The sequence below is a fragment of the Chenopodium album genome, chromosome 4 (genome assembly GCF_948465745.1).
Source record: "Chenopodium album chromosome 4, dcCheAlbu1.1, whole genome shotgun sequence".
Classification (NCBI taxonomy): domain Eukaryota; kingdom Viridiplantae; phylum Streptophyta; class Magnoliopsida; order Caryophyllales; family Amaranthaceae; genus Chenopodium; species Chenopodium album.
The window spans coordinates 26,583,858-26,596,669 of record NC_137837.1 but is presented as its reverse complement, the minus strand read 5'-3'; the positions used below and the strand labels follow the sequence as shown (position 1 = coordinate 26,596,669).

Genomic DNA, 12,812 nt, shown 5'->3' with positions numbered 1-12,812 from the left:
CATGCTTATAGCATCAAAAAAAAATTATATGAAATATAATAAAATTTCCTTTTAATATTCCAAACCAAATCAAACATTTAGTTTAATTAAACATTCTTTCTATCATGCCATAAATATAAGTATGGTCCATACTCAACATGCCAAACTATTATTTCCAATCATTAATCCATCACAAATAAGTCATGCTTCATAAGTCAATCACCAATATAAACCAAATCACAATTTTCCATTCATAATCTAGCATGATACTACTTGTAATCAATTAATAATATCTAGCATGCTACTACATCATCAAAAAATATGCTAAGTACGCGAACGTACATTGAATACGATCTTAATATTGCCACGACTAATAGAAATCACTCACTTCAAAGTCTCCTACAATTTAAAATAATAACAGAGCATTAAAATCCTCTCCATACAAATTTTCAGCAATATAGACTCTTATTAAACCACTCATAATTTAATTAAAATAAGGTGAAATTTTATTTAGAATCTTATACTTTAATCCCAATTAATGGGTAATTAAAATTCCTTAACGAAACTTGATTTTTAATATACTACCAACAATTCCAACATTATATATTAATGAAAACTTGTTGTGATTAAGCTTTAAAACACTTAAATCAAAGACTCAAACCATCCTAAATCATAATCCTTCATTAATTAATAATTTATGAATTTAGGGCTTTTCAATTAGAATTAAAATCTGAAAATTAAATTACATACTACTTATAATCAAACATCATAATATTAATCACAAAACCCATATTTAACAATTAGATCTAAGGTTTAAACAAAAATTAAAAGAAAAATCATTTTTTTTTTGTATGGAAGGAGCCCGAATAGCAGGTTGGCCACCACCACCGGCTGTTGCCAGCCGCTAGTGGTAGCCGTTGCTGCCAACTGGTGCTGCTGTTGGCCGACGGCCCACCGGTGGTGGTGGTGGCCGGCGGTGGTAAACCAAAAACAAGGGGAAGGGGAATAAAAGAAAGAAAAAGGAGAAAAATAAAGGAGAAGAGAGAGAAAGTTTACCTTGGGTCTTCTCCACAGGGAAAAATTTAATTTGCCCAAGTGTTTAATATTTATACCCCTTTCTTTGGAATCCCTTCTTACCTAAACTTCCCCTTTTAATCTTTCTAACCCCTTTCCTAATAAAATTTTACTAAAATAAAATTTTTCTAAATTAAACTCAACTTTAGTAAAATAATTAATTAAATAAACTTTCCTTTTACAAAATATTTCTAAACTTATTTAAAATAAATAATTGAAATATCATAAATAAAATATTTTAAATTATTTAAATACTTCCTAAAATATTTATTTTAAATAAAATATGTATAAAAATACAGGGTATTATAACTATGTGATGCCATCCTATTTTTTCGATGAAGACAAATAGACCCTATTGCATATTTGCATTGGTTGATAGTCATTATGTTTCTCCTTCTCTAATTGATAAGGTGGGCTCACAAGAAAGTGACCCATATGTGTGGTCATTTGGACACCCTACTTATCATCTCATCAAAAATCATCTTGAACACTTGAATACAATAAAACATAAACAAATAAATAAAGAAAGAAAATCTTAAACATCATCAATAATTTATCAAGATAAAATGGCTTCTTCTTCCTTTACATCACCGCCATTTCTTTCCACCCCACTCTCACGAACACACCAACTATCACCATGTTCAAAAACACCACCACCTCAACCACCAACTACTCCGCCTTCTCAAACACCTCAACTAAGCTCAAGTTCCTTAGAGAAGCCAATTACACCCAAAGTATTAGAAACTAATAATAATACCAGTATTAAGAATGATAATGTTAAGGGTTCAGCCACTGCAGATTCAACTGATTGGATAGCTTCTTCCTTGACCCGGCGCTTCGGCCTCGGCGCAGGTCTTGCTTGGGTTGGTTTTCTTGCTGTTGGGGTTATTTCTGAGCAAGTTAAGACTCGTTTTGAAGTTTCTCAGGAGCAAGCTAACACTAGGCAAGTTATGATTTTCATTTTCCTTTGCTATTTTCAATTGTACTTACAAGTTCATCTTTATGATACATTAGCTACTTCTTGGTGAAAATGTGAGATTGATGACCGCTTAATTAAATTCCTAAAAACGATCCTAATTTTTTTTATTTGTTCTTTAAGAATTTGAATTGAAGTATTCATTGTGTGCATTTAGACCTGTCAATTCGTGCATTTAATCCTCATATTTCGCTCATACTTTGAGGCATGTCTGTAACTACTCTGTAAGTATGTTCTTAAGAGCTCCCTCTTTTGCTCAATAAAAAAGACCGGTCAACTCCTAACCCGACCCCATTCCAAACTCTGAGTTATTTGAGAGAAAGCAAGAACCTGATTTGTCCCGACCCAAAATCAACCTGATTTGACCCACTAATTATATTTTATAATGACCCAAAATCTTACCTGAATCTGACGCATTGACTAGAATTAATAGGCATACGTGCATTTGATCAGATAATAGGGAGTATTTTTATTTGATATTGATGCTTGGTGAATTAGTGAGTAAAGTATTCAAATCCAAAAACTATGCAAAAATAGTGTAGGTATCTCCTCTATATCACTACTTTGTGCTTAGCATTTACGAATTGAATTTTGAATCATGTTTATCATTTACGAATTAAATTTTTAATCGATTATACGTCACATTAGCTATTTTTTTTTTGTGTTTCACCCAATTCACCCTTTGAACTAATCCGGATTCGGGGATCAATTCTGTATGGTTAAGTTCCACTTCCCTCCTAATTATTGTTGCGTGGGATCGAACATGGGTCCTCCCTACCAAATGTAGTCCCAATCACCTGTACACTAACAACAAATTGGTATGACACATTAGCTATGAGAGTATGAGTACATGATAAGTCGTGATGGCTATCTTTAGCATAAATGCATAAATTTAACTAGAATGATTGTGTATAAAAATAATTTTATTGAAATAAAAATAAGTTTTGATCCGTAAATATAAGTAATTTAAAAGAACAAATATAATAGAAAATGTGGTATGATAATTTTAGTGCGTTAAAAATAAGTTTAGTCTTACATAATTTCACTTTAGCAAAAATAAAGTGAAAAAAACATGATTTAAGTATAACTTCTAAGATGTTAATGTTGGACATGTGTTAACAATTCTGACAAGTACTATTGTGATTATGTTTCATCAATAACTATATACTAAAAGATACACTAGCAATAACACATGTCATTTCTTGTTTGTCCTGGTTTGTTTGTTTGTTTTTTTTTTTTTTTTTTTGTTTTGGGAATAATATTCTATTAAAGAAATAAAAAAGGAATCTTATATAAAATAACTAGATGAAGCCCGTGCGATGCACGGTTTGTTTGATTTTTTTTTTAAATAATGTTTTTTTTTTTTTGTATTTATGAGCCTAAAATTTGTTATATATTTAGATAAAATTCCTAATATTAAAATATAATATATAATGTTTAATTAATTTAAACTTAAAAATCTCATTCGTCAATTTTGCTTACATGACATTTGAATTATTTAATTCTAAAAAGAAATTAATAATCTCTTATTTAATTGGCTACTATTAAGATTTATAATCTTACATGGCGCGCTGAGAAAATTAGATCCTACGTGGCTCTCTAAAAACTCGGAAAAAAACTCCCCTTTATATATATATATTAGATTATCTAATCTTTTAAATATAATTACTGAAAGTGAAAAAAAAAATTGACATATCTTTAACACAAATGTATATAGTTATAAATAAAATTCTTAATATAATTTTAATCATTTTATATCTAACATATTTTTCGTAATCCTTTATTTTGATCAAAATTTGTCAACAATATTAATAATTTTTTTTTGTTTATAAAAAAACTAATTATAAATCTATAATGATAGTTTATAATGGTTATTGAAAATTATTTTCATCCTTTTTTTAATACTTGCTATATTTCTCCATGTGCGGAGTTTTAGGAGAAATTGAATAAAGTAATAAAATAAGGAAGTAGTGGGATAGGTTGAAGAATAGAAAATTGTAAAAAAAAAAAAAAAAAAAAAGGTGAAAGAGTCGGAGGAGAGTGAATATGAAATTAATAGAATATGATTTATGTTAGGTCTACTAATTTAAAAAAATAAATTAAATATTGTAAAATTTTTCTAAGTAAGGTAATAAAGCAAGTATTTAAAAAGGACCTGAAGTGGAAAGTGAAGAAAGTATTTAAAAAAGGAGGGAGTACATGAATCACCAACCGAAGTCAAACCGGTGTATTTGAATAGTGGAAAAGTCATATTGAGACTTTTTTTTCCAAACAGATGAATAAAGTGTTATAGGGCTTGGAACTTTAACTTTATTCATCTCCTATTTTTTATTATGTTTCTTTTATCCTTTGAGAATAGGCTTGTAGCATATGAATCAATTAGCTAGAAAATTTCAAAAAAAAAAAAAAAAAAAAAAAAAAACTAGCTAGCAAATGCTTGTCCTAAAGTTAAAGAGGACTTGGGTGAATAATAGGGTATGGCCGTATGGATATGGGTATGGCATAAGATGCGGTTAGAGTTAATAATGGTATATATTGTAAAATAGTGTAATTCTCCTTATCGGAGGCATTCTCATTAGTTCAATATATATAGGATTTACAACCTAGTATGAGAAACCTAATTACACAAGATATATGTTTACAGAATATTAACAAGATAATATTAACATATTATCTAACACACCCCCGCAGTCGAAACGGGAGAAGGTCGAACGCTGAGACTGTCTCTGAAGTCTAAAAATAATTGGCGCGGTAAGCCTTTTGTGAAAATATCTGCGTACGGATATGATGACGGAACATGTAAGACCTTGATCTCACCAAGGGCAACTTTGTCACGGACAAAATGTATGTCCATCTCAATGTGTTTGGTACGTTGATGCTGCACCGGATTAGAAGATAAGTAAACCGCAGAAATATCATCACAATAGACCAAGGATGCCCGTCGAATAGGGCAATGTAGCTCTAAGAGAAGATTCCGGAGCCAAGATAATTCAGAAACAACATTAGCGACACCTCTATATTCTGCTTCGGCACTAGATTTGGACAATGTAGCCTGTCGTTTTGCAGACCAAGAGACTAGATTATCACCCAAATAAACACAATAAGTGGAGCGGCGAGTGTCCGGGTACCCGCCCCAATCGGCATCTGTGTAAGAAATAAGTCTTTTCGGTGCAGAACGATACAAATGTAGTCCATGATCAAAAGTGCCTTTGATATATCTAATAATACGCTTAAGAGCGTTAAAATGAGGTTCCCTAGGAGCATGCATGAATAGACAGATGTGTTGAACGGCATATGCAATGTCAGGTCTAGTAAAAGTAAGGTACTGAAGTGCAAAGGCTCCTGTAGAGAGAGGGATCCTTCATTAGCTCACCATCGTGAGCTCCAAGTTTCGACTTTGTGTCGACGGGAGTGACAACCGGCTTGCAACTGTCCATCTTTGCCCTGTGAATAATTTCCTGTGCATACTTACTCTGACAAAGAATCATAGAATCCTTTGTTCGTGTTACAGAAATTCCCAAAAAATAACTCAATTTCCCCAAGTCAGTCATGGAGAATTCGGACTTAAGGCGAGCAATAATGTCACACTTGAGCTGTGAGGACAATGTCATCAACATAGAGTAAGAGGTATGCAACATTAGCACCATGTCGCAAAATAAAGAGGGAATTATCACTTTTGCTGCAAACAAAACCAATCTGCAAAAGATAGTTAGCAAACCGTTGATACCAAGCCCGGGGGGCTTGCTTAAGACCATAAAGAGACCTATTGAGTCGAAAAACATGAGTGGGAGCATCGGGATTTGTGGTGGTTGATGCATATAAACCGTTTCTTTGAGGTCACCATGAAGAAACGTATTTTTGACATCTAACTGATGAATGGGCCAATCTCTACCCATAGCAATACTCAAAACAGTACGAATTGTTGCCGGCTTCACTACAGAACTAAATGTCTCATCACAATCAACCCCAACCTGTTGAGACTTGCCATTCACAACAAGTCTTGCTTTGTGTCTCTCTAATTCACCATTTTCCCTGTACTTATGTTTATACAACCACATGCATCGAATAATATTCACCCCCTCCAGTCTTGGAACAAGATCCCAAGTATGTTATTTAGTTAAAGCATTAAATTCCTCATTCATGGCGGCATTCCAATTATGGTCAAGCATGGCACTTTTCGGATTTTTAGGTAAAGGAGAGATATCATGAACCGTGACATGGGCTTGATCTTTGGGATTGGGCTTGAAAATCCCACATTTGGCACGTGTGGCCATGGAATGCGTGGGCTGCTGTAGGGGCCGTGTTTGAGGAGTATTTTGGACCGGGGTGGGAGAAGGCAATGACCCGAATTGGATCACTGGGCTGTTAGGGGAGAGATGCAGGCTGGAAGGGGAAGTTAGGGGTGAAGGCAGAATGGGCCGCGGGTTGGGTGCGGCCTGCAGGCTTTGCCCGCGGCCCACCTGCGGAGTAATCTGCATGGGAGAGTTTGGGGGAGTTTGGTCGGGAGTTTGAAGAGCTTCTGGTGGGCCGTGTGTTTGGAGTGGAAGGTGGGCTTGGTGAAATAAAGGGTGTTAGAGCATCACAAGAGTCAGAGTTCAAGAAATCATAATCGGATTCCTTGAAAATTTGAAGATTAGAGAAAGGGAATTGATCCTCAACAAAAGTGACATGACGCGAGATTATGGTTTTGTTAGAAGACAAATCATAACATAGAAAACCCGATGATTAGACGGAAAACCCAAGAAAACACACGGTTTGGACCTAGGAGCAAGCTTATTAGGTGCGGTGGCACTAATATTTGGGTAACAAAGGCAACCAAAAATGCGAAGATGACCGTAAAACTCTACGATAAAGAACTTCGGTGGGAGACTTATTTTGGATGGTTGTGGAGGGGAGAATATTAAGAATATAAGCAATCATACAAATAGAATATACCCAAAATGATGGAGGAAGGGAGGCATGGAAAAGAATAGTAAGAGATATATTGTTAATAGTGCGAATAATTCTCTCGGCCTTACCATTTTGTGAAGATGTGTTTGGACAAGAGAAACGGAAAACCATGCCATTATCCGCACAAAATTTGTGAAAAGGAGATTTGTCGAATTCACGACCATTATCACATTGGAAAGTTTTTACGTCCTTTTCAAATTGTGTTTTAACATATGCTCGAAATTGTAGAAAAATATCAAAGACTTGAGATTTGTATTTAAGTGGATAAACCCATAAGAAGTGAGAGAAATCATCAAGTAAAACAAGATAATATTTATGTCCCAATTTTATAGAAATAGGAGATGTCCAAAGATCCGCATGAATAATATCAAACGGGGAGGAAGCCTTACATGTTTCCCTAGAGGACAAGAATAGCAAAAATGAGAGCTATCTCTCTTATTACAATTAATAAAATTGTTTTTCCTAAGAAAATTAAAAACGGGTTCGCCCGGGTGTCCAAGTCTATGATGCCAAGTTGAAGGAGAGATTGCAGCTAAGGAAAGTTGATTATTGTCATGAGTTGCGGAAGACTTTGAGAATGGATATAACTCCCCCACACTATTGCACCTCGCTAGAGTTGTCCCCGTATAAAGGTCCTTCACAGAACAACCGAGAGGGTCAAACTCAACAGACACAGAATTATCCCAAGTGAATTTTCTAACAGAAATTAAGTTCTTAATGATGTTAGGAACATAAAGAACATTTTTGAGGTGGAAAGAAGGGTTAGGTGGGGGGGGTTTTAGAATTGCCATAACCATAAATCGGAATGCGTTTGCCATCACCAACTAAAATATATTGAGGAAAACTCAAATTAAACAGTTTAGAAATAATACCCGAATCACGAGACATGTGAGAAGTTGCCCCGGTGTCCATATACCATCCGTTATCGGGTGGTTGAAGGCTCATAGAGCTGTAAGCTTGACCGAGTCCGGTGGGAGTCATAAGTGGCCCATAACTGGAATAAGACGGAGCCGCATAGTAGGCTTGTTGGGGGTTCTGCGTTGGACGGGGGCCCAAAACGGAACCCTGTTGCTGCTGCCCACCTAAAGAAGGGGCTGGGCCCGTTGGTTATGGGCAGGGTGGTGAAGCCCACTGCCCATATTGCTGTTGTGGCCAATTGGGTTGACTTCCCCACTGAGGGGCCTGCTGCTGGGCCTGGTATTGTGGCCCAGAAGCTTGTTGAGCCTGCTGATTGTTACTGCTACCTTTTCCCTTGCCACGACCTTTGCCATTTTTGTTACTGTTGGTGCCGCGGCCTCGACCACGGCCACCACCACGTCCCCCACCGGTGCGCTGCTGGTTGGCGGCCTGCTGGTGTTGCGATGGAGGTGCGGTGGTTGCGGCTTGGGTGCTTTGGGCAATAAGAGCTTGTTGCCCATGCTCCTCTTGCTTGATCTTCCTTGTTTCTTCTAAGATGAACATAGATCGGGCTTTGTTGAAATTTGGTGTAGGCTCGGTCTGAGAAATCAAGGCAGCAACCGTGTCATATTTACCTTCGGGAAGACCTGCAATTAATTGGAGGACCATCTTCCTATCGGAGACCGGATTATCCACGTTGCTTAATTGATCAGCAATGAGTTTAAGGTGCATACAATAATCGAACATATTAGCAAAATTTTCCAGCTTTGCGTTGCTAAATTGCTCCTCCAAATACACTGCTGTAGTGTGCTTATTATCATGAAAAATTTATTTGAGACGATTCCACATTTCTTGTGCTGTAGCACCCGGTTTCATGATTGTGTGGACAAGATCCTTGGATATGGAGCCATAAATCCAATTTTTCACGATAGCATCCAAACGTTTCCATGTTGCATCATCGATGTCCGTGGGACGAGAGACCTTATCATCAATATGATCAAGCACATTGTATGCGCATGCTTGAATCTGGAAGAATTCGGACCACGTAGCATAGTGGGCTTCCTCTTGGTCAAGGGTGACATGAATAAGGCTTTTGATGTTTATAACAGCATATGCGGGGTGGAAATGGTTGGAGGTGGGAGGAGGAGGAGGGGGGGAGGTGTATCGTCGCCTGGCATTGGAGATGGAGGGACGGTTGTGATGGTGGTGGTGGACGGCTAGGTGGAGGCCTAGGATCGTTAGGGTTTTGTGAGAGAAGAGAAAAGAGAAAACCCTAGGAGGAATCTGATACCATGTAGAATAGTGTAATTCTCCTTATCGGAGGCATTCTCATTAATTCAATATATATAGGATTTACAACCTAGTATGAGAAACCTAATTACACAAGATATATCTTTACAGAATATTAACAAGATAATATTAACATATTATCTAACATATATGGTGCGATGAAGTAACTATTTATTATCAGAGTGTTACCAATAGTTAACCTATGTACATTTTGTGCTTTATTATGTCACTACGTTTAATTAAGTATATGATAATAAGTTCATCTAACCTTTTTCTTTCTCATATATAGGGATTTGGAGAAGGAAGAAGAGGTTATATTACCAAATGGCATAAGGTATATTTTCTACTTTATTATTGCTTAGTTAATGTAAGTTCTTCATTCTTCTAACTTTTACGAACATTTTCAATATTTGCAATTTTTATATATTCATTAACAAATAGTTAAAATACCAACTCAATCAAAAACATATATGTTGTGGCTCCAAATCTCATATACCCCTCCTTAACATTGTGGTATAGAAAAACTCAAATTGCATTGATATTTCAAGTCTAACAGACATTTATGTGAGGGGCGTGGTTGATAATAAAACCTAATCTTTGGCCTTAATTATCAATTTAGAGATGGTCTTTTAACAAAAATTGTACTATTTTTGCCTTTTTTTTTTTTTCTTGTTGTTGGTGCTTATGTGCATTTTGCTTGATCTCCAATGCATGCCTATGCCATTTTATATAATTAATGGTGTAGTAGTGAAAATTATATTTATAAAAATTGATAATATAAAAATACACATTGAAATGATACACCGTATTTTCTTTTTTGAATACAAATCACAAATTACAATCAATATTTTTTTTTTTTTTTTCAGTTCAATTAAATAAATAGGATGTGAGTACAATGAATAAAACTATTGAGGGAGATATTTTGTTTTTAGTAATCAAAAAATACAAGGAAAATTCTCACATTTGTTTTCTGTTCTTGAGTTTTTATTTAATTAATTCTTTAATTTATTTCTGTAAAAATGTAAGGTGTTCTTGCAGTGCATGTATTTGTTGATTGGCATGTACATTAGTTCTAGAAGATCTACTTGATTTGCATGTATAAATTCTAGAATATTTTGCTTGTCTTGTTGCTGTACATGTACTTTTTAATTTGCATGTATTAGTTCTAAAATATTTAAATGTATTAGTTCTAGAATATCTACTTGATATGCATGTATAAATTCTAGAATATTTTGCTTGTCTTGTTGCTGTACATGTACTTTTTAATTTGCATGTATTAGTTCTAAAATATTTAAATGTATTAGTTCTAGAATATCTACTTGATTTGCATGTTCATCGCATTGATTTAGGTACTATGACATGAGAATTGGTGGTGGTGCTACTCCAAGAACAGGGGACTTGGTAGTAATAGACTTAAAAGGTAGCGTCAAAGATAGTGGTGAAGTATTTGTTGATACATTTGGTAAGAATAACAGATCACTTGCTCTTGTAATGGGGTCAAGGCCATACACTAGAGGAATGTGTGAAGGGATAGAGTATGTGTTAAAGACAATGAAGGCCGGAGGTAAAAGAAGAGTCATTGTCCCTCCTAAACTGGGTTATTGTGACAATGGTGCTGATTTTGGTTCCGATATCTCTATTCCTCCTTGTGCTACCCTTGAGTATATTGTTGAGGTTGATCGAGTTTCTATTGCACCTGCTTGATGTAATTCTTTTAGTGTAGCAATTTTATCCAAAAAAAAAAAAAAAAAAAATGCCTTCCGAAAAAAACTTTCTGTTTGCTATCAATTGTACATTTGAATATTTATACTACTTTTTTAAAAAATACAAGAATCATTTAAGATTAAGCATATAATATTTAGGATGACAGGGTTATCTTATTTGTAATGTTTCATTTTTAGCTGCGTTATTTGCTTTGATCTCTAGCCCATGTGAATGTTGTTGGATACGGTCTATTTGGGCGAAAGAAGCTCTTCGTTTGTTGAACCAGGGAAAGAGTGACCCTGTCACTCCTAACTTTGAATCTAAAGTCAAGTTCCAATGCTTTGCGTAATGTTATAGAGGAACTGTTGGAAGTTCTTGATATAAAATAAGAGAGTTGGGGAAAAAAACAAGAGAGAGAGAAAACAAATGAAAGGGAAAAATCCCACATTGGTTGGGGGAAAGGTTTTTCCTTGTTTTTATATTGTAGTGTGTGAAGGAGTTGCTTGTATATTCAACAAAAAATCAAGCGACGACGTGCTTCACCACTGCTGCAGGCCTGCAGCATATCTCAGCTTCATTGTAGCTTTCCTGAACTCTGTCACTGTACAAAGCGATGTGGTTTTGTAACCAAATTGCGTAAGTGATGTACAAAGCAATGAGGTTTTGTGTGAAGCATTGACCAAACATTTGCAGTATTCTTCCTTTAAGAGAATGTCTGAAGTTTCCTGCATCATCAGGGTGTTGAGTCACCAAAGGAAACAACCCCCTTTAAGTTTCTTACGAGTATAATGGGGAGTATAATTAGAAGCAAACTGAAAAAAGATTTGCTTAATATTATGAATGTGCACTACCCTGAAGCTATATTTTTGTGTTGCTACGCACACAGAAAGATACATGATGGTTATTGAGTATGAATGCAGATGAAACAGATTGAAAACGCTATTTAGTTTAATGATGTGGAAAGGAAAATGATTTAGAAAAGATTTGATTTTAAATTTATGGTATTACCCTTAAGACTTTAGCTAACTATGTTATATGACGTCCACAGGTTGAAAATATTGCTTTGTCCTAAAAGCCGTTTGTGTAGAGAGTTTATGTGAATTGTTGTAAACTTGTGAAGGCAATTATATCCATAAGGAGCCTAAAGGTGAAGGACTAGATACAGCCTTGAAGCAGAAATAACATGCCTGTTATTATTTTGACTCATTTGCTTTTTGACATTGTAAATTTACAAATTCAGCATTGTCCCACTCAGTCCTTCAGTTACGGGGAACAAATTTCAGTTTGTTTCAATCTCATAATCCCATGTTAATCTTAAATGTCACCTAGCTAACTTTTTATTTTTTATTTATTATTTTTTTTAAAGATAGGTAGCTCGGACTTGAATAAAATTAAATCAAGTTCAGTCAATATTAATAGACTTTAAATTCTTGGAGTGGTATACAACACGTTAAATTATGTGTATAATATTGCCCTTATGGCTCTATTTACCCAAAAAAAAGTTTTGTAGACTCATAACCACAAGGACCAACCTCTTGTTAACCATGCAACTTTGTTTTATCAAACCAACCTATAATAATTTGATGTATCTAAAGAAAAATGTAACACAATGGGCCACAAGATTAATCATCAAAGTTTTTTTTTTAACAATCAATTCTTTATGTATTATAATACTCATTTGTTGCAACTAATAAGAAACATAGATAATATATTTTTTATTAAGTTTAATTTCAACCCATGTTCCCGAATATATTCTATGGTCGTGTTATATTAGAAAGAATAACTAATTAACTTATTTTATATTCAACAATTTAATAACATCAAAATATATACATTTATATGTGAATGGAGATTATTATTATTATTATTATTATTATTATTATTATTATTATTATTTTATATATATATATATATATATATATATATATATATATATATATTT

General features: G+C 34.6%; 1 protein-coding gene across 1 annotated transcript; it reads left to right on the top strand.

Moving 5' to 3' along the window:
- The first annotated feature begins 1,529 nt into the window (after positions 1 to 1,529).
- On the top strand, positions 1,530 to 11,021 carry LOC145629067 (peptidyl-prolyl cis-trans isomerase FKBP17-2, chloroplastic-like). The gene is made up of 3 exons (XM_081681545.1): positions 1,530 to 1,996; positions 9,456 to 9,500; positions 10,516 to 11,021. Exons 1-3 carry the CDS (start codon positions 1,620 to 1,622, stop codon positions 10,868 to 10,870), a joined length of 777 nt encoding a protein of 258 aa, XP_081537671.1. The 5' UTR covers positions 1,530 to 1,619; the 3' UTR covers positions 10,871 to 11,021.
- Positions 11,022 to 12,812: the final 1,791 nt, after the last annotated feature.